Raw genomic sequence first — 22,211 nt, forward strand, 5'->3', positions numbered from 1 at the left:
GTTGATACATTGAGGAACATTAACACATCAGCAACTACCTCAACGTTTAAATGTAGTACTGAGCAGCACATAAATCACAGAGGTAACGTGAATCTTGTCTGATGTTACAGGGACAGAAGAAAGAGCTTGTGTGTGTGTGTGTGTGTTTATCTGGTGGAGAGAGGCTGATGAAGGAATGCTGCCATCAAAGTCTTTGAGTCAGTATACTACAGAAATGAATAAAACATATATTTAAATCTTAAAGGGTTAGTTTACCCAAAAACAAAATTGATGTCATTAATGACTCACCGTAATGTCGTTCCACACCCGTAAGACCTCTGTTCATCATCGGAACACAGTTTAAGATATTTTATATTTTAGTCCCAGAGCATATGCAGTCAATGCCCACTTTACTGTCCATGTCCAGAAAGCAAATAAAAAAGTAGTCCATATGTGACATCAGATGGTGGATTAGAATCTCTTGAAGCATCGAAAATATATTTTGGTCCAAAAATATCAAAAACTATGAATTTAATCAGCATTGTCCTCTCTTCTGTGTTTCTCCAAAAAGATTCAAGATTCTACATCATCAGTCCCGTAACCTAAGAGGCACCTTTATCTCACGGCCCCTGGAAGTTCTTCTCACAGGAGTAGATGGTGGAAGGGGAGACCCTGAGTAAGGTCCTGCTGGTAGCTGGCTCACCGGCGACTAGTGGGGAACTAGCTGTTAGTGGGGAACCGCTGTCCTGCTGAGACGCTAGAGGCTGAGCACATTGCTGTTCCGCCGCAGGTTCGGTCTCAGGAACAGTCTGGAGGTGATGCCTGTTCCGACCGGTCACGTTCCCATTGGCCATCTCCACCAGGTAGGATCTCGGCTCCTTGTACTTACTGATGACCCGCGCAGATGTCGCCCATCCCTTCTCTCAATCAAGCTTTACTCTCAATCAAGCTTTAAACCACAGTTTGACCTGGGTGAAGTTCAGGGAGTGTGCGTGCTGAATGCCTGCAGTTGTAGTAGAATCTGTATGAACTTTTTGCTGTTGCCTCCTTCATGTAGACTTGATCTGGGTTGAATGGACGTGGCAGCAGCATCTTTTCTAGGACTGGAACCGTAGTACGGATTTGCCTACAATTCATAAGCTGTGCTGGACTTTCACCTGTCGCTGTGAATCGTGTAGAGCGATAACCCATAAGGGCTAAGCAGGGGTCCGTCTGTTTGAGGATGTACTTGGCAGTCTATACAGCCCTTTCTGCAGCCCCATTCTGGAGGTAATGTGAGTGAAACCATACGTCTGTTTGAAATCTCAGAACTCTGCTGATGTGAACTGAGTCCCGTTGTCACTGACCAGTTCTAGCGGGATGCATCATCTTACAAAAATGTGTTTGAGCTTTTTAATAACCTGCTTGCTGGTGATGTTGGTGAGGGAAGCAATCTCAATGTCCCTGGAGAAGTAATCAACAGCGACAAGAAAAGTCTTACCCTCCAACTCAAACAGGTCAACAGCAATCCTTTGCCATGGGCCACTGGGCAGGGGAATGGTTATCAGTGGTTCACGTCGTTCACTTTGTGTAGGTTTGTGCTCTCTGCAAAAGTCACATAATTTCACCTTGTTTGTGATCTGTGCTCCGATGTTTGGCCACCAAACTGTTAACTTGGCTCACTCCCGACACTTGGTGAAGCCCTGGTGATCTTTGTGCAGTTGGTCCAGGACCCCAGATCTGAGTGCTGCTGGAACCACTCGTTGTATAGGATCAGACTGTCCGACTCTAATAAGTTACTTCTGGCTGCATAGTATCCACGCATTGGTGAGCCCTCCACCATTTTGCAAGGCCACCCTTTTCTAATGAATGTGATTACTTTTTGGAGCTAAGCATTTGTTGGCCGCATAATAACAAAGGGCTGGTGCAGCCAAGAGCATTGGTTTTGCTTGGTTAAATGCTTGCTCCTGAGGCTCACCTCAAACCCATGCACTCTCTTTCCTAAGCAGGTTAGTGAGTGGATCCAGCACTGTAGACAGACCCAGCAGGAATTTCCTAACATAGTTAACCGAGCACCTGCCGCAGCTGCTCCACATTGGAGGGGCTGGACATCTGAGTGATAGCCTCCACTCTCATCAGGCTTCACACCATCCGCGCTAATAATAAAACTTTCCAAAGTGACACTTAGCCCTGTTGAGTCTGAGACCGGACCACTTAACCGTCCGCAACCCCGTGTCGAGATGGTGGTCATGCTCCTCTTTTGTAGCTCCATAAAGCAGGATATCATCCATCACAACGGTGGTCCCTTCCAGGTCCTTGAGCAAGTCGGTCATCAGCCGCTGGAAAATCTCAGGCACTGATGTAATGCCAAATGGCAGACGTTTGAAACAAAACCTACCCATTGGGGTAATAAAGGTTGTCAACCTTTGGCAGCTGGGGTCCAATGGAATTTGCCAGAACCCGCTGGAGGCATCCAGAGTGGAGAAAACCTTGGCTCCTGCTAGCTTAGGTGTTATATCATTCAGTGTCGGCAAAATTTAACATTCGCGCTTCACTCCCTTGTTCAAGCGTTTCAAATCCACACACACTCTAATAATAATAACAATAATAAAAATAATACATTTTATTTATAATGTACTTTATATTTAACAAAATCTCAAAGTGCTACAGAATTAAAAACAATCAACAACAATAAATAAATAATAAAATAAAATAAATAAATAAATCAAACTGAAAAATAAAGAAGTACCAAGTCAATTACCTCTTAACGTTCACGAGGACATGGACGCACTGAAGCTCTCTTTGCTTAAATTAGCTCAAAATTACTATCAGATGTAAGTAATTACCTTGACAAACTATACATCATTAAAAAGATCTAAGACTAAAGTTTATTTTTTTACCGCTGTTTTATTCTCAAAGTCTTATAGTGATCGTAATGTGTTAATATGTGCCAGGAGTTATGAAAATGATCATCGGTATCGCTACCTTTCGATTGTAATATTCGCGCCATTTGCTCCCATTCCTAAAAAAATTCCTCTGTGGTCGTCATGAAGACTCTCGACAAAACAACTCCCTTTAGGGTTTTTACTTTAAATGTGTGCAGATGTGGAGAAATATTGATAGATTCTCATATGTTTGAGTCAAATTTCTATACAGAGAAGTATTATTTATTCAATCTTTATCCAAAATCCGCGGATGTATCATTATGAGCGCAGTAGACTGTGATGTGCTGTGTTTTCAATTCATTCTGGCAGCCGGAGGGCGCTGGAAAGCTGTACTACTGAAAATTCACTCCATATATGGCTCATGAAGAACAGACACACCATCATGGCACACCATCCCTGCGTCCCAATTCGCATACTATCCATCCTAAATAGTATTCGAAAATAGAATTAGTATGTCCCAAATCGTAGTATGTTGAAAAGAGTATTCCAAAGATTCCCGGATGGTTTACTATTTCCGGTCCGAATTCGAAGTATGAATCGATGGGCACTCTAACGGCTGATATTGCCCACAACCCACTGCAAGGTGTATGGGGATTCGATTAGAACTACAAACGCGGATAAAAAGCGTTAATAAACTACAAACATGACGGATGTGCGAGTTTGACGGTTAAGTAGAGAAGTTTAGATAAAGGGGTTTGAGTGACCAACTATCAATATTTAACCTGACAAAAATATATTTATTCAGTGTTGTCCACATTATATTTCACCTGCAGCAGCATTGTGAACTTTTGTAATGACACGTTTGGCCATTAACTTTTAAATGCATCATTATACTGCAAACACATGAGGAGAGTCTCTGCATTAAAGACCCACAAATGGCAGATCAACGAGCGGCTACATTTCTCTCCGATACGGTAAGAGATTAATCTGTATGTGGAGGATTTGAACTGTGACGAATCTGACGATGATTGACAGGACAGTTAAACGGTGACGGGATGCACGTAACTAAGCGACAGAGTCCGTTAAAGATGGCGAAGTAGTATGTCCCGAAGCTTGCATACTTTTCTGCTACACACTCAAAAGTATATACTTTTTCTTCACAAAAAGAGTACATACTTTTAGGACGTAGTATAAGTAGGCGAATTGGGACGCAGCACATATGATATTCAGGAAGCATCTGACATCATAGATATCCATAATAAAGGCTAGATGTCTCGTGCGCGCTGTTGGCCAATGGAGGTCGCCGTCTGCAACTTGCGGCCATCTTGTCACAGGCAGCTGGCTCACTCGTAACAGTGTGTTTTAATGGTGCATGTACTTTTAAATAACCATAACTTGCTCAATTTTCAACCAATTTTCAAACTGTTTCATTTGTTATAAATGTCAGAGATGTAGTTATGACACTACATACTTATGTACACTACGTAATTATAACCTTGGACTTCAATATGAAAGTAACATTGAACAGAACAGATGGGTGCAATGAATATACACACACACACACACACACAAGGTATTTATGTTAAATCAATATATAGGCTACTAAAACTGTGTACCGAATGGCAACATGAGAAATTATATATATTTATACACATATACAGCTCTAAATTTTTTTTCCAGAGCTAGCTATTTATATATATATATATATATATATATATATATATATATATATATATATATATATATATATATATATGCTTTTTAAATAAGAATATTACTATTATAATAAAATCATTTGTATTTTGTTTTTAAAAAATTAAACAAACAAAAAAACATGCAAGCTAAGTTTATTTTAACTAGACAAAAGATTGGTTGTCATAAAATCGTTATTGGTGTCAATAAAACCTATATAATTGAACAGCTGGATTGTGGTCTCAGCCCCCTTGATAACGTGCATGTAAGTTAGCCGTGATACACAAGCTGCATGATTAAGTCGTTTATCGAACCGAAAAGCTGCAATTTCAACGTGTTAAAGCATCCAGATTTGTAGCCATGTTAATAACGTTTGTAAGAAACCAAACCATTTGTAAATCCGTCAACATTTCAGCGAGATAAGAGTATTTATGTTCGTACAGATCACGCATCTTACATCAGGTTCCACAGAGCCCAACAGATGATGCCGATGGTGACTCCGCCGTAAGATATCTAGTCCTTATTATGGATATCTATGTCTGACATAACCAAAACAGCTTCCAGAGATCGTCACATCACTATTTCATGCAGACACGTTTGAAGAGAATAAACACACAATCGCGGCAATATATGGTTGGTCTGTGTTCTTTATGCCATGTTGGGTGGTATCATAATAGATTATATTTATAATGCAATGCTATTCCACATAGCTTTTTAGCATTCTGTATTTTCTGTCATATTGTTTGACCCGAAGCTACATGAGATCACAGATTGTTATATAAAACACTCGACTTATAAAGTATAAAGTGATATGAAGTAAGTTTTGAATAAAACATGATTTTAATCTTATAAATTGTTGTTTTGCTGGTGTGCTAAGCTAACATGCTAGCTTGCCCTAGATGCAACTGCCACTGAGCAAATACTTAATTTTTATGAACATTTTCTAAATGTAAAACTACTGAAATGCTTATTTGGACAAAATGATCATTTGATAGAGTCAGGGAAGGTAAAGTGAGAGGTTTGATTTAGAAATTAGGTTTGAATAGAACAGTTTGAATAGAGAGTTGTTAGTAATTACAAAAGAATAATAATTAGAGCCATAACCAGTCCGCAGAAGTGTGAATGTGTGCTCAGAAGACATGGCAATAAACATCAGTTGATATTTAAGAGATATCTCAAAATAAAATCACATGAAACGATCGTGTAAAACATTTAATAAAATTCAGAGTTTTAGACTTATCATCTTCAGATCTGAAATATAACATGGTCAGACTTGTGGCTTTAGCTGTAGTGCATTTCTAGATTGCTCCAAGGCCTACTTCAATGTTATTTTCATAAAGATATTTCATACAAATACATTTCTAATAACTTTACACAACTTTGAAGCTTATTATAGCTATTTTTGATTATAAAAAATATCATTTTGACTTAACAGTAAACTGTCAGGTGTCTGCTTTCAAATGAGACCATAATTATGCTTTTAGTTCAAAGGATTCACAAACTGTATTTGTTTTAGTGCATTTCTTAGGATTTTTTCAAAAGTTGGGATTCAGCTTAACAGGTTAAAAGCTCTGCTAAAAAAGGGGAAAGGAGAGAGATCTTATACTTAATTTTTGCTAGGGATGCCGATAAGGAGCAGATTGCAGTAGTCCAGCCTGGAGGAGATAAAGGCGTGGACAAGTTTCCGCATCTGCCAGTGTTAGAATGGGACGAAGTTTGGCAAAGTTTCTGAGGTGGAAGAAGGAGGTCTTACACAGGTGTTTGATGTGAGCTTCAAAAGTAAGCTATGATTCCATTCTGACCCCCAAATTGGTGACTGAAGTGGAAAGTGGAATGCCCTGATCAGAGAAAGCAATGCTGGTGATAACGGACTTCTGGACCTGAAGCCGACTAGGATAGCTTCAGTCTTGTAGCTGTTTAGCTTCAAAAAGTTTTGCTTCATCCACGCCTTTATCTCATCCAGGCAAGTGATCAAAATGGATGGCGTGAGGTCAGCAGAGGGAGATGAACTTGTCCTAATGTACAGTTGAGTGTCATCAGCATAGCAGGGAAAATAAATCCCATGCCGGCTGATGAGATGGCCAAGGGGGAGCATGTAGAGGATGAACAGGGTGGGGCCGAGGACTGAGCCTTGAGGGACACCACATGTGACATTGTGTGACAGGGATGTAGCTTTTCCTAATGCAACATATTCAGTTCTCCCAGTGACATAAGAAGAAAATCAGTTGTGAACATAATCAGAGAGACCGATGGTGGAATGTAAACGGTGAAGGAGGATGTTATGATAAACTGCATCGAAAGCTGCAGTTAAGTCCAGGAGGATGAGAAGGGATGGGGAACCAGCATCTGCCACCATCAATACATCATTTGTGACCCTGTCACAAACAGAAAGCTGTTTCTGTGCTGTGTCCTGAGCGGAAACCAGACTAAAATTTCTCATATAGATTATTATGCTCCAAATGGACCTGAAGCTTTCCAGCAGCAACTTTTTCCAGCACCTTTATAAAAGAAATATAGGCTGTACCGAGTCTTTCCGGAAAAAAAACGAGCGCCTGGAGGCGGATCGAGTGGGTGGAGCTAAAGAATGACGAGCACACCCAAAGCGGTGACGTCCTCAAGCGTGGAGAAACCCATGGCAATCGATCGGATTCAGCTAATGCGTGATCCAGAATCAGGCTGAAATAAATTGAACAGGAGAAACAGCAACAGCAGGACGTCTGTCTCTGTGGTATATACTGTATTTACTGGCCTGTCAACATTTGTGTGTGTTTACTCGCAGTATATGAGGACATGATTCAGTTTATGGACTATTGTATGCGACTAAACCTTAGCAGTAGCAAGCAAAACGGTTTTGCACGTCAGACTAGTGTAACGTTATACATAGAACAACAATGGAGTAACCTTTAGCTCATTTGAATGACGAAGCACGCGATCGTGTCGTCTATTGATGTTTACTCACGTGATGATAGCCAACAGCATAGACATTTGAAGTAGTTTTACTCACCGGCTGCTTCCAAAGCAGGACCGAACCTTTATCGCTGGGACCGCTCCGTCAAAAACACACTTCTTTGGTATGATTTGGTGAAGTCCTGTGACAGCAGTGACCGTGGAAATCCGCGATGTTGTGAAGCTTACCGTCATTTCTGCGTTCAAATCGGTTCAAATGCAGCGCTGCCTTCCCGGAATGCTGTACTGAAGCGTTGAAGTCGCTTGATGTCACTCATAGGGATAAAGTGGAGTGCGGCGCACGACATAAGTGTTCACGGACGACTGGATCTGCACCTGAGAGAGTGTTTATGGGCGTGCATTTCTTCTCTCGCTCAAGTCACGCGTGCGTGCACCCTACCGGGAGAAGAGCCCGTACGGCCCATACAAGGACCTTCCGCTCTTATTAACATCAAGTCGAGCCATACTAAAAAAAAACTCTCCGAAACTTGTGAGAAACCGGAAGGAGTATTTTTGACACAGAAATACTCTATCAAACGTCCAACATTAGTTTTTGAAACTTTGTCTATGTTTAGGATGGGAATCCAAGTCTTTAATAGTGTAAAAAGCTCAGTATGCATGAAACAGCATTTCACCCCCCTGTACAATCTACCGGACTGTCACTAGCAGCTCTACATCCCAGTCGGTATTCGGGCTTGACTCCTCGATAATTTTTGGCTTTGACTTTGTGGTTACTCTCAGGAATAGTTCTTAAAAAAAAAAAAAGATTCCTCATCTGAATCCATAACTGCTCTGACTTCTTTCAGTATTTTAGATTTACACACAGCCTTGAAATTTTATTGCACTTCCTGCACCATTTGTTATGGGCTGGACAGCTTTCCTTGTTATCATGCAACCTTTTACATCTCTGACAGTTCAGTTTGTTATCACTGTATCCCTGTCCTCTTCCCTGCTGTGATTTACCATAGCTTCTCCTTGTACTATTGTACTGTTTCCGCCTAGAGTTTAGATTCTCTGCCCGAGCCCGAGCCCGAACCTGACCCGAACCGACCCGCGGGCTGGGTCGGGCTGAGATTTCCCTGCACTATCCTCGGGTCGGGTTGGGCCGGGCCCGTGATCAAACGTTTGTTTTTTTAATCATTAGCCTACTTTACTAGTCTAATTGGGTGGGCAGAAAGCTATGCTATAATCAGAAATTATATGTATATTTAGCAAAGTAAGAACTAATACAACAACTAAGAAACAAATGTGTAGGCTACAAAGTTGCACAAGTCAGGATTAGTGTAAAAATGCGTGTTAAACTCACAGCTCGAGCAGTGATGGAGCGCAGCATTATAAACAGAAACGCTCTGTGTCAAGAGTTGCTCGCGTGAACACTGCACTTTGCTTAATTAAATATCTTCGAATCGTTTCGTTTAAAAGGGCTCATTTCAAGCTTTCTATACGCATATTTCTCATGTCTGTGAGGCAAGTAGCCTGCTGAGTTTCGGTTTATTTATGAGACGCGCGCTCCAGTTCATGAGATGAAATGAAAGCAATCACTCCCACGACTTCACCTCGCAATTTTAGTCTGCTATTTGCTTTTTATTTATTAAATCCAGGTAACTAGCCCAAGAAACCTTTTTTTAAAATTAAGATACAATTTAAACAAAACGAAATAAATGCTTTCTACAAAACAAAACTTAATATTAAACTAAATATAACCACCAAAAGCATTTCTTATCTTTTCACTCACTGTAATCAGATGAAATGTAAAAATAATATTATAATATTTAAACATAAATATGAAGGAAAAAACACATTGTTTAATGGCTACAACAAAGTAAACTACAGATAAATGTCTGAGCTGGATTTGAGCAAACATCAGTTTACCGGTGAGCAGATCATGAGCGCGCCTGCGGATTATTGAGCGGAGTCAAGTCAACTTTATTTATAGCCTATAGCGCTTTTACAATGATGATTGTTTCAAAGCAGCTTCAAAGTGTTAAACATGAAAATATTGCAACAAAATGTTATTCGGCTGTACAGTCGCTGTGGAGAAAACTGAAAACTAAATGTAGTTTTATCATGAGCTCACCAGTCCGTTTCGCTGCGCTTTGCTCATTACAGGCTCGTTCTCGTCAAAACGCCCACGTATTGAACAATGGTCGGGTTTAAATCGGGCTCGGGCTCATAATTACAGTTTATGTGTCGGGCCGGGCCGGGCTCGGACACAACGTGCACGGGCTCGGGTAAGGGTCGGGCTTGATTTTTTGAGCCCGATCTAACCTCTATTTCCGCCTCACCTCATTAACTGTAGTTTCCACACGCTCTGCACTTTGTTTTTTCACTTGTTCACTTTGCCGTGCAAACTGGATGGCTCTCTCCAGTGTCAGGTCCGCCTCTAGCTGGAGTGTTTGCAAGACCTCCTTGTCCATTATTCCAATGACGATCCGGTCCCAGATCTGCTCATCCTTCCCCGCACCGAACTCGCAGTACTGCGCAAGCTCGTACAGGCTCTGCAAGAAAGCTTCAACTGTCTGACCCGGCCCTTTGGCTTTGCTTATGAAAACAGGAGCGATCCTGGATGATGTTTCTTTTTGGAACAAAGTGCTCGTCAAACTTCTACATCTCTAGATCAAAGTCAAACTCAAACTCAGGATGTGGCATAGCCTCATTTTCCGCAGGAAACACAAACAAGCCGTAAATAGATTCGGGATCTCTCCCCATCGAGTACAGGAGCGAGTTCATCTGTAATACGCCGCTCTCTTTGTCAAGTTTCGATGCGACTATCATAAATGATTATCAAGTGATATGTAATATTTTATGTATGTTTTGTAAATGATTAGTTCATCATTAACAAACCACTTATAAATGACTTACAACTGCCAAATGACTTACAACCAAGCATTCAAATAATGCATCTCATGATAACCTTGTACTCCAGTTTTAACAGTGTACATGATTGTCTTTGCTTAATGCTTTGAACAGCAGCTATGTTAATTATTTTCCTGTTGGGAAATCCATCCCGAGATAACTAGAGAGTCTGTCAGCTCCAGTCTGGATCCAGCCTCTCATAAAGACTGTGAAGGGACAATCCCAACTCCTGCAAGGACTTCAGATGACGCAGAACTACATCAATACGCTGCATCAATACGCAATGCTTGACAACATGCTTAATACCTTAATCATTAACAACATGTATTCTTATTTCACTTATTTCTTTCCCTTAATAATTATTATATTGATTAACAATACTTTGTTAGTTAATCTATATGCGTTGTGGGACCCAGAAAAAAAAAGTTTTTTGAATTTTGTATTTTTTCATGTCATTAGATTGTTTAGAGCATAAGAAACAAATGGACACATTATTTTTTTGTAAAATTATATTGTATTCATATTTTATGATATGTCCTCTGTAGTTGACACCAGGACTCAGTTGTTAAAATAATTTAATGAAATGAAATTGCATGTATAGGCAAAAACAATGGGATTTATTTTTAATTCACGAATACATTTTTAAGTTTCAGGATTTTTTTTAAACAAACTTTTTTTAAAGATGATTCTGAGCTATGTTATAAAATATATAACTGAATGCTTTGATATACCATCTTACTTTATGCAATATGTGGGTAAAATGGCCATAGTTGGATTTTCCCATTCAGTACAATGTATCGGTATATTGCATCTAATTTGCATATTATTGTGTTCTTGGTGCAACATGTAATGAAAAAAAAGAAGTGTAATAAGGGGAGTAATAATTGGCAACATTTTCATAATAATATGTAATATTTCATAGGAATATTGATATGTAATTTATTTCCCTATTTACTTGTTGTGTCTCCAAAATGCCTGATAAACATGATTTAAGTCCCGGTGTCCTCTACAGTGGACATTTATGAAATCAATGCCCTGTTTTGTAACAGTCATATTTAGATTAGAAACCCCATAGCATTTTCCTGAGATGTTGATTTATAACAAACAATTAGAAAATTAATCAGATTTAAATTATAATTACAAAATATTATCATATTTCCATAAGAGTGCTAAACATTATTGTCAGCCATTTTTAAAGACCAAGAAGTTGTTGTTGTCCTGGTGAAACCTCCAAACATTTGGTATCTGTGCAAAGCCCTGAATGTGCTCTATAAAGGACATCCTGACTCAAAACTGTGACGTGTGTGATGTCACAGAAACTCACTAAAATATAATGTCCACTACAGTGGACAAAAGTCTATTACTGGGTCCCAGGAGGATATGTATATTTCTGAAATGCATAATGTGGACAAATTACTTTAAACTGTAATGTAAGCATGCTTTTTCTGTGAAGCTGCTTTGAAACTATATAAGCACTATACAAATAAATGTGAATTTAATTTAATTGAACAGTTGGTTATGCCACTAGAGGGCAAACTAGAACCAGGCCATGTTTTTATTTTATTTTTATCAACCTGCACACTTTGTTAATTTTCAACTTTTAATAGCTCCTGTGAGAATTTCTACAGGCTATATTTTACTTAACATACTAAAGATACTGCTGCCTGAGCCATTTTCTATGTTGGACTACAATTTTTTTGTAAGCCTTCATAGAAAAGAATTCTCAAATCTATTGTATCTATTGAGGCTTTTTTAATTAATTAATTAATTTATTTATTTATTTATTTTATTTTATTTTCAAATTTATTCAACTTACTTCATTAGTGATCATAAAATTATTTATCATTTGTTCTGTTTCGGGTGATCATCGTGATTCTAGTATTTTGTATTGCTATCTTTGCATACACTGACGTTCAAAAGTTTATGATCATTGAAATTTTTAATATTTTTAGAATGTTCTATTTGAATATATTTTAAAATGTGATGCAAAGCTGAATTTTGATTTTTTTTATTAATTAAATAATAAAATTTAATTTTTATATTAATTTTTGTAGTTTGTATTAATTAAAAATGCATTAAATTAATCAAAAGTGACAGTAAAGACATTTATAATGTTACAAAATAGTCTATTTAAAATAAATGCTGTTCTTTTAAACGTTTTATTCATCAAAGAGGGGAAAATGCAACTTTTTAAAATTTTTATAATTAAATTTGATTCTTGAGCAGCAAATGATGATCATGCGATTGACTACTGGAGTAGTGATACTGAAAATTCTGCTTTGCTTCACAGAAAAATTTACATTTTAATATATATAATTTAATATAACTCAGTTTTTTTGCATGTTAATATGCAGCCTTGGTGAGCATAAGAGACTTCTTCTAAAAAACATAAAAAAATCTTATTGTTCAAAAACTTGTGAAAGGCAGTGTGCATAGATGTAACATTGTTCAGAATCTCAACCCCCACAAGGCTGTCAAAGAGCCACAAAGACATACTGCTCATTTAATATTAGTGGCTACATTTTATGTGCCCACCTGCATAACATGTCTTTCAGGTCCTTGTAAGCATCAACAATTATACTTCCTCGACCTTTGTGCTATTTATATTTATACCATTTTGCATGGAGATTTGAAAATAAAATTCTGTCGTCATTTTCTCACCTTCATGTAATTCAAACATTATGACTTTATGCCTTTCTTCCTACCCCACTCACTTGAAATCACTTTTTTTATTTATTTAAACTTAATTGTGGGGCTGCTTTTATGGCTAATATTATCTGGCTATATGTTTCAGGAATAAAAAAAGAAAGTCAAATGGCTTTGGTAAAACATGAGGATGTGCAAATTATTATTATTATTATTATTATTATTATTATTATTATTATTATTATTATTATTAATTATTATCACATATGAGAAGACTGGGATTATTTTTTACAGTTCAGTCAAGTCAACACACAAGTACAGATTCATTCATGCAAATTAACAATATCACCGAACAGCAAAATATGTATCACTCTTTGTGTTTAACCTTTATTTCTGTATAGTATTCACCTTGCTTTGTTTGTACAGTTGTTTTATAGATTGCATGACCTCCTCTGTCTTTAGAGTGTATATGATAGGATTCAGCATAGGTGGTATTATCTGAGTTAAGGAATTGTTAATTATCCGGGCATTTGGATGGATAAATGTTGTTACAGCTGCTATATTTGTACCTATAAGTGGGACATAAAAAATTGCCACCAGCATAAAATGTGAGGTGCAGGTTTTCATTGCTTTAATCCGTTCAGCACCATGGGCAATCTTAAACAGAGCCAGAGCAATGCAGAAATATGAGATGATTATTAATATTAGTGGGAAACATACCAGGAGACCAAAACAAATACTTGCCATGATAATATTTATGGTATTATCATTACAAGCTAGTTTATAGATAGGGCCGTGATCACAAAAATAACTGTTGACTAAAACAGAACTACAAATAGAGAGTCTTGTTATAAAACTCACCATTAAAACAATAAAAGTCACAGAAAAAGTCCAAATAACCCCTATGATCACAAACATGGCTCTTTTAGTTACAATTGCATGATACTGTAGAGGAAAACAAATAGCAACCAGTCTGTCATAAGCCAAGACAAGTAGTGTCAAAGACTGCAGATTCATGAAATGATACACAAAAAACATATTCATCAAGCATGCTTCATATGAGATCTCCTGGTGCTCAAATAAAAACATGTCTATGAGTTTTGGAACCAAAGCTGAGCTTCCACACAGATCAGTAAGGGCCAGATGGAAAACAACAATGTATTTGGCTGTGTGAAGTCTGCGGGCTAAATAAATGATAGACATGATTAATAAATTCCCTAAAACAGTCACAACATACACCAAACACAAGAACACATAGTAGTATTTCACATGTGGCACATTAGAAAAGCCATTGATGAAAAATGTTGCAGGACGAACAAAGGTCACATTTGCAGAGGAGTTTGACTGCATGGAGGTCGAGTTGCTTGTTGTCTGGAATGCTGTGTTACCTGTGATAAAGAACCGTTTTTAGATATGCACTCATTAACAAAATATCAAAATAATGATTTCAATGTATTTGTCAGTATTGCTTGAAACCATGATTCATTGAATAACCCCTGTCTTTATAGACCAGCCTTCCTAAATGTGTTTTATGGAAACATACTGTACAGTGTATCTAAACATTACAATATTAACGAATATGGGAAGAATTTTCATAGTTAGAAAATCACACTGGCACAAGATTAAAGATGCTACAGTTACAATTTATGTTCCAAGTAATGCAAGACAAACACTGTTTCACATTTGGTAATTCTATAACATTTTGCAATATACTGAAGAGATTTATTCCATACAATTATATAAAAATAAAAAAATAAAAAATACACAGCTGCTATTACTATAACTGGAACAATGTTGGTATTCTAGAGGAAAACATTATTCTTTTTTTGATAAACCTTTTTACAGACGCCGTAAACACCTTTGTCATAAATGTGTAGATCATAGGGTTAAGCTTTAGAGGAAGTGCAGAGGTCAGAGAAAGATTCATTATTATAGTGTTGATGCTTACAAGGGCCTGAAAGACATGTTAGGTAGATACATGGACACATAAAATACAGATACTAATATTAAAAGAGCAGTGGATGTCTTTGGCTCTTTGATGGCCGTGTGGAGTTGGGATACTGAACAATGTCACAGCTATGCACGTTTATGATAAAATGATACAAAATACTGGAAGCACATTGATCACCTGAAACAGAACACTCATGAGGACACAGCTTGGGAAAACAGACCCGTTATTACATAAACAAATTGTTTTTGCAAATTCAAAGGGCTATTTCTGCAGAACCAAAGTCTTGTCATGAAATCTGCTGCAGTTATTGTTTGCATCAGTGCCAGCGTCCATGAAGCACCAATTTGCTACCTCAGTGGTAAACAAATAGCTATTAATCTGTCAAAAGACAGAACAGTGTGAGTTAGTGACTACACTGAAACAAATAACATATTTGAGAACATTTTGGCCGTGCACAATCCATACAAGATCAACTGATTCCCAAACAAAAATGCATCCAGTAGCCTGAGGGATTACACACACCCAAATATCTGTCAGTGATAAATTTAAGACAGCAATATATTTAGGAGTGTGAATATTTCGGTCCGTAATGATAACAAACATGAGGCAGGAGTTTCCTAGAAAATAAATAAAGTAGGCAATAAACAGGAATATATAATAGTGTCTCATGTGAGGTATACCAGAGAATCCAGCAGACCAGTTTCCAGTGACCTCTTGAATCATTGTTCAAATGCTTTTTTCCAACCTTTCTGGGCAGAAAAACAGGTTTAAAATGTATAACAACAACAACAACAACAACAAAATAATAATACAATTACTTAATCAGATATAAAGAATGAATGTTGAATATGATATACTCACAGTAAAATCTTAGTAAGGTTTTCCCCGGCTACAGACATCTCCTGATGCATTATATACACTCAACAGGACCCTCTGGGACAAAAAAAGTGTTGAATGAATGAATAAAGAAGTGTCAGTCTCTTCAGCCAATGACTGACTGTGACAGTCTCCAGCAATCCCACACTAGCCATTTAGCCAATCAAAGCCAAAGGGGAACCAGCAGTGCCCTCTTGGCCCCCAGAGTGAGCAACAAATAATAAAATTTACAAAAAAATGTATTCGTTTAAAAACTTTTAAATAAAAAGTCATCAGTTATGATGTTATTTAAGGAATTTATATTTTGACAATAAACATCTTTTTGTGGAAATAAACCCTTTAAATCGGCCAATTTAGTGTGTGTTGTGTGTAGATGTCACTTCCCTTTCACACTGCGTCTACGACACTTTGGGGGTGCTCCCTTAGCAAAAGCACGTCGGAAGTATGAATGAAAACAGCTTTTGCACTTTTTGATCTTCAGCAAGTGCTCTGTGTCGAAACTGTCTGTCTATTTGGTGTTTGTTTGTCCAAAAAGATATATATTGTGAGAAATATATGGCGAGTGAGCAGTTTAGAAAGTGTTTATGAATGTGTTTATCTGTGCCTAAGATTTAGCGTGAAGAAACTGAGATGAACACACTTTCTATACTGCTCACTCACTATATTTTTTCTTGCAATATATAGTAGGGCTGTCCTCGACTAAGGATTTAGACAATCAAATCAGAAATGTCGAATCTCTCTATGGTCGACTGATAGTCGAATCATCTGTGTGTGTGAATGAGTTGGGAGGGGCACAACACTGTCAGCAGAAGGGTAAAACTATTTTTATTTTCATTTACACACTGCACACAGCAACAACTTTTAATAAAGCGACCAAAACTGCCTGCCAACTGACAGACGAACTGACAATGGCTTTCTTATTTAGGTTTAAATAGCCTAAAACGTAATGTGGTGGATAAACAATAATAAACTGTTTTCTCATAACATGTTAAAGCCGCGATCGAAATACAGAACATAACACAAATATATAAAAGAACATTTTGATAAATAAACTTAAAAAAATACCTGCCTAGAGAGGAAAAGAACACTTTGAGTGCGTTTACATGCACGTTCTGAGGCCGATTGTGCCTAAAGCGGGTGAAGACGTACGCGAAGCTCAGCCCCGCGCCTCAGGATCTCACTCACACCGCCACCTAATGCACATATTATATACACGTGAGCTCAATTTTGAATTGACTGACAGATGAGCTGCACGAAAGAGCTCTTTGGTGCAGCAGGATTTTAAACAACTTCCCGAGTGGCCGCGGACAGGCGCTGAATGCTGCCGCCGGTGTGAACGTGTTCTAATTTTAAAGGCGCGGTGCGAAGCTCAGCGACCTTAAAGGGGTCGCACACCGATGCTCAGCTCAGCGCCACGACACGTCTTTAAAATATTGAGCACCCCCATATTGCCTAAATGGTATGATCCTCGTTTCATAACACCCGCGAAGATTCGACCGTGAGATCGGTGGTCGAATCAGGCTCCGCATATCGATGCATCGAATCTTCGACTATTCGGGGTCACCCCTAATATATAGTATAGAAAAACATTAGTTATGCGTGCATTGTTTGAGAGTGCAGCACGCTCGGGCAGCTCTCGAAGGAGCTGACTGCAGCGAATGTGATAAGCTGTGCTCGTCGCTGGCCGTGTTTGATAGGCTGGCCAACCTCGGACATGTCAGCGGAGCTCGAAACTGCCAAGGCATCTTCTCAGTCCTCCTCTGACAATTCACACGGTTTCCCAACTTGGAAGCCCACAGTGTGGCTTTTTCCCCCAGGGTGGAAAACCTGATGCTCCAGCGTTCTGATTCTAAGGAATCAGATGTGGTCAGGTGGATAGAGGTGGGTGAGGTTGAAGTCCAGACTCATTGCTTGATTCATAAAATAAAGGGCTCGGGCAGCTCTCGACGGGGCTGTCTATAGTGAGCCGATGTTCTCCTTCCCCGTGCGGGGTGATCTGTCTGATTCAGAGGAATTAGACATGCTCAGCATCGAGGCTGTGCAAGTGATACTGTTTGGGTGCGAGGTATGCTGTCAGTTCCTGAGGGTGCTTCATTAAGAAATATCTTGACGCATTCACCTTGCACTTTCGGGTGTTTCAGCCTCTTGCCTATGGACTTTTATCTCAAGGGATGAAAGCCCAATGTATTATGGCTCGTCCAACATATGCAGCCCCCTAAGAAATGCATCTCAATAGATATGTTTACTTGCACTACTTTTCCAATCCGATTTCAGATTCTTAAAGGGTTAGGCTTCTGTATAGTAAAAGGCGCTGCATATGATGGATGAGTGTCTTATTTAACACAGCTGTATAAACTCATCAGCTGATTAGTTTAGTACTCCATGACCTGAGCTGGGTGTGGCTAATAAGGGAGACATCCAAAATGTGCAGTGCTGGGGAGGCTCCAGGAATGGTTTGAAAACCCCTGGTCTAGTGATTAAGGCTGCATTTCATTCTGAGGAATTCACATGTAATATTATCTGACTTTGAGAAGTTAGATATTTTTATTCAACCTATCATTCAGACCATGTTCACAATTGTTGGGTGATTATGATGGCATTTAATTATGATGAATTAAATGGGATATTATCTGACTTTGAGGAGTTAGATATTATCAACATATCATCAAAACCGTGTTTCACTTGTTTGTATATTCCTGAGGTTCACTTTTGGGGGGCAAAGCGTACCAAAATCAGATTCTTGTGTTCTTGTCTCACTCTTTCCCTTCGCACCTTCACCAAGTGTAAGGATGCAGCTCTGGCTCCTCTCATAACATCGACGACTGGCTCCTATTGGCCCAGTGACAAGAGAATGCAGTTCATCGAGATATCGTTCTGGCCCATATTCAGTGCTTGGGGTTGAGACTCAACACAAAGAAGAGTGCGTTGATGCCTTAACAGAGAACACTGTTCCTGGGAGCCGTATGGGGCTAGATTACGATGCAGACACAACTGTATCCTGCACGCATCGAGTCCATACAAGCGACGGTCTCCAGAGCAAAACTAGGCTGCAGCCTCACTGTGAAGAAGTTATTAGGCCACATTTGAAGTGCGATTACGTCATATACCCCTTTTCCACCAAGGCAGTGCTGGTGCTAATTCAGAGCCAGAGCCTAGTTTCAAATCGGTTCTTTGTGTTTCCACAGCCAAAGCACCAGCTCCAAGCCAGAAAAAAGTGTTTTTTAAGTAGCACCAATACATTGCTGGGCTAGAAGTAAGAACTGCTTACGTCAGGCACTGGGGGCTGGGTCAGCAAGATGAACACAAACTTGAGATCCGCCATTTTTTAAATAGCAGCTAATGGAGCTAAAAGCTGCTGCTCATTTGTAATCACCGCCTATACAAATTACTGCGAACTGCATGAATGTGTTGGATTTGCTGTGTTTTGATGCAGATGATTTACTATATCAAATCAATAATAAAGCAATGTTTGCCATTGTTGATGTTCGCAATTGTTGTTCGAGGTGCATCGGCGCTGTGACCGTATGACATCAAAGTACAGCAAGAGCAAACGACTACTTATGCTTTTGAATCGCTCGCGCAGGGTTGGTCTGTGCAGCGTCGATGCATTAGATAGAACATGCCTGGTGTGTGTGTTTGTTTCCTGCTGCCCTGCTAGCAGTAGAGTCCTGCAAAAGGTCGGGTACCTGAGGGTATTAAAGTGGATTGAGACATTTATAAAATACACGTGCGGGATGTGGGCGGATAATTAATTCTGTGCGGGCGGGTAGAAGCGCGGATGAAAAATATGTGCAATATTTCTGTGCGAGCGAGACCGGGGCATGATGGCGAATGAACGTCACCTGCGAGACACACCAGTCGAGTCCTCTCATGAGGGAGCTCGGAGGCATATAAGGACGTGCGACACCAGTCAAGCACGAGAGATCACCAGACCTGAATTTTACGTTGAGTTGTGTTTATGTTTTTTTATGTGTGTGCGTGGCAGATGTCTGTGAGGGGCCGCGTTACTTTCGTTTTGTTTGGTTAAGTCTTTTAAATGTTCGCCGGTTCTCAAAAAAAAGATTAAAACGATCCGGTCCTCCTTCTCCCCCAATAAATACAGTTACATACACGCAACAACGATATGCCATTTGACCCATCACGTCACCACCACTACGACTTTTGTTGATGCCTTTGCCCAGTTGGAGCGAGAGTTGCAGGAGTAGCAATGGAAAAGTTGTAAAAGTAAAGTTGGTGAGTGGAGTTTATATCAAATTGTTGACAACGAGTCTATAAAGGCACTTTAGCCTGTTTCTTTAGCACATTCATGACACTGTTGTGATGTTGAGAGAGGTGCAAGATAAAAAATAAAGCATTTTAATTGGAATGATTTTACCGTGTGTGATTTATTGCGGGCACGGATCGGGTAACGGGCAAATATTAACGGGTCTGGGATGGACACGTGCAGGACTCTGGTATGACGTAAGACCTGGCTCTTAGCATGTGAAAAAGCAAACGGTTCCTAGAAGGATTTCATGTCGAACCAACTTAGAACTGACACTAGCACTGGCTTCGAACTAGCACCCGGTTCATTCTAGTGGAAAAGGGGTAATAGTGGCACTACGAACACTGTCCCAAAGTGAAGGCTGCACCCTCTGAAGGCCACATTTGAAGTGCGATTATATCACAGCAGCACTACGAAGGCTGTCCCAAAGTGAAAGCTGCACCTCTGAAGGCCACATTTGAAGTGTGATTGCATCACAGCGGCGCAGCGATCGCTGCTGCAATTCATGAGTGAATTCAAAATGCACCCTTCGTTTCTCAAACAAAGGAAGGGTACAACAGATGGAACCTTCCCACAACTTTGCAGTCTTCCCTATCCCAGAATTCATAGAACACTGGTGACTACAGGATTTGACTGATCCGCGGCACTCGATCAGATTTCCCATAAAGACAGTAGCGGTCAGTAACTCAAGTGTAGCCTGGATACTATTGAACACAACAGCGCAAGTGCTTGAACTTGAAGTAAACAAAAAGTTTAGTGCATTTGCACAGTTCCCAATTGCCTCTCCTAAGCAAATAAGATCAACTTTAATTTCCCAAATTTAAATGCTATTTATTTCTCAACCATTCTCTCAAGAAGAGGAATCAGTCTATTATCTCCCTTTATGCTGTTTCTTTCTTTGTTCTGCACTTTCTTTAAATATAAAATAAAATCTGCGTGGGGCTGTATTTTCGTCCCGCTCCAGCTATTCCGCAGTTTGTTTTTCACCTATCCCTATTATATTTTTATTCATCTTTATTTCTTAAGATTGGCCTACTTTGTGATTTTAGTCAGATTTCGAACCGAATTCTGACTCGTTTTTTTTTTTCACGTTGTTTGTTGTTCGTTTATCTATGGAACGATTAATGTAATCTGTGTGATCAACGAAGATGTGCATTTGTGGAAACGGTGCTGTGCATGCATTCATTGACTTGAGTCTATCCTATTTCATTCATTTGGATTTTGAGACAATATAAGATCGACTCAAAATCTAGTCAATAAATGCATGCATGATTGCACGGTACCGGATCCACAAATGCACATTTAACTCATTGGCATTGCAAGCATAGATTAATAATCATTTTGATACTAAAATCATCCCATATTTGTCCAGTGTTGAAACGAGAGGCGATCGAAGGTTTAGATGAATTTCTGGCATTGGTTGCCACTCGTGAAAGTATCTCACAGCTGAAGCAGAACTGCAACCTGATTGTCCTGTTGGCGCAGTGAGGGGAAATATAAATCAGATCATATCTCTGCTTCAGCTGTGAGATATCATCACGAGAGCAGATCACAATTTCATCATTCTAATTTAATCTTAACAGGTTTTTTTTGGATTGCTTAATAGGGTTGGGCATCGTTTTGATTTGAACGATTCTGATTCTGATTCCGATTCCGATTCTTACTTTCGATTCCGGTTCTTTTCGATTCTCGATTCCGATTCTTTGAGGGGTGGAGTCAAAACATATCACATCGATATTCAATGCAATTTTCAATACAACGGGGGAAAAACGCTGCATATACTGTCAATTAGATATTTTTTATATAATTTTTTTTTTGTCTGTCTTTTGAAAGTCTAGGCAATCAAACATTTCTTCTGAAGAGATCACTTTATATGATAAAGCTTTTTCTCATATATAAACATTGATCAATTACTATTAAAATTATCTCACAAATATTTGTTAACTCAATTTTTTACAACGGGGTAATTGTGTTGCAATAGTTTACACACACCACAAGTAAGCTTGATTTTGAATGGTAAATTGAATAAACAAAAGATACATATTACAAAAAATAGCACAAATAAATACAATAGAATAAAAGATATAAATGAAATAGACTGCTTTATTTTTTCAGGTAGGTCTAAAATTCAGGTAAG

General features: G+C 38.9%; 1 protein-coding gene and 1 pseudogene across 1 annotated transcript; both read right to left on the reverse strand.

Annotated features, from left to right (window-relative positions):
• Positions 1-13,370: 13,370 nt before the first annotated feature.
• LOC137062136 (olfactory receptor 1M1-like) lies at positions 13,371-14,372 on the reverse strand. The gene has a single exon (XM_067432956.1). It carries the CDS (start codon positions 14,331-14,333, stop codon positions 13,371-13,373), a length of 963 nt encoding a protein of 320 aa, XP_067289057.1. The 5' UTR covers positions 14,334-14,372.
• A 388-nt stretch (positions 14,373-14,760) lies between these two features.
• LOC137062384 (olfactory receptor 13C2-like) lies at positions 14,761-15,657 on the reverse strand (annotated as a pseudogene).
• Between the last annotated feature and the right edge of the window lie 6,554 nt (positions 15,658-22,211).

Source organism: Pseudorasbora parva, chromosome 23 (genome assembly GCF_024679245.1).
Source record: "Pseudorasbora parva isolate DD20220531a chromosome 23, ASM2467924v1, whole genome shotgun sequence".
Taxonomy (NCBI): domain Eukaryota; kingdom Metazoa; phylum Chordata; class Actinopteri; order Cypriniformes; family Gobionidae; genus Pseudorasbora; species Pseudorasbora parva.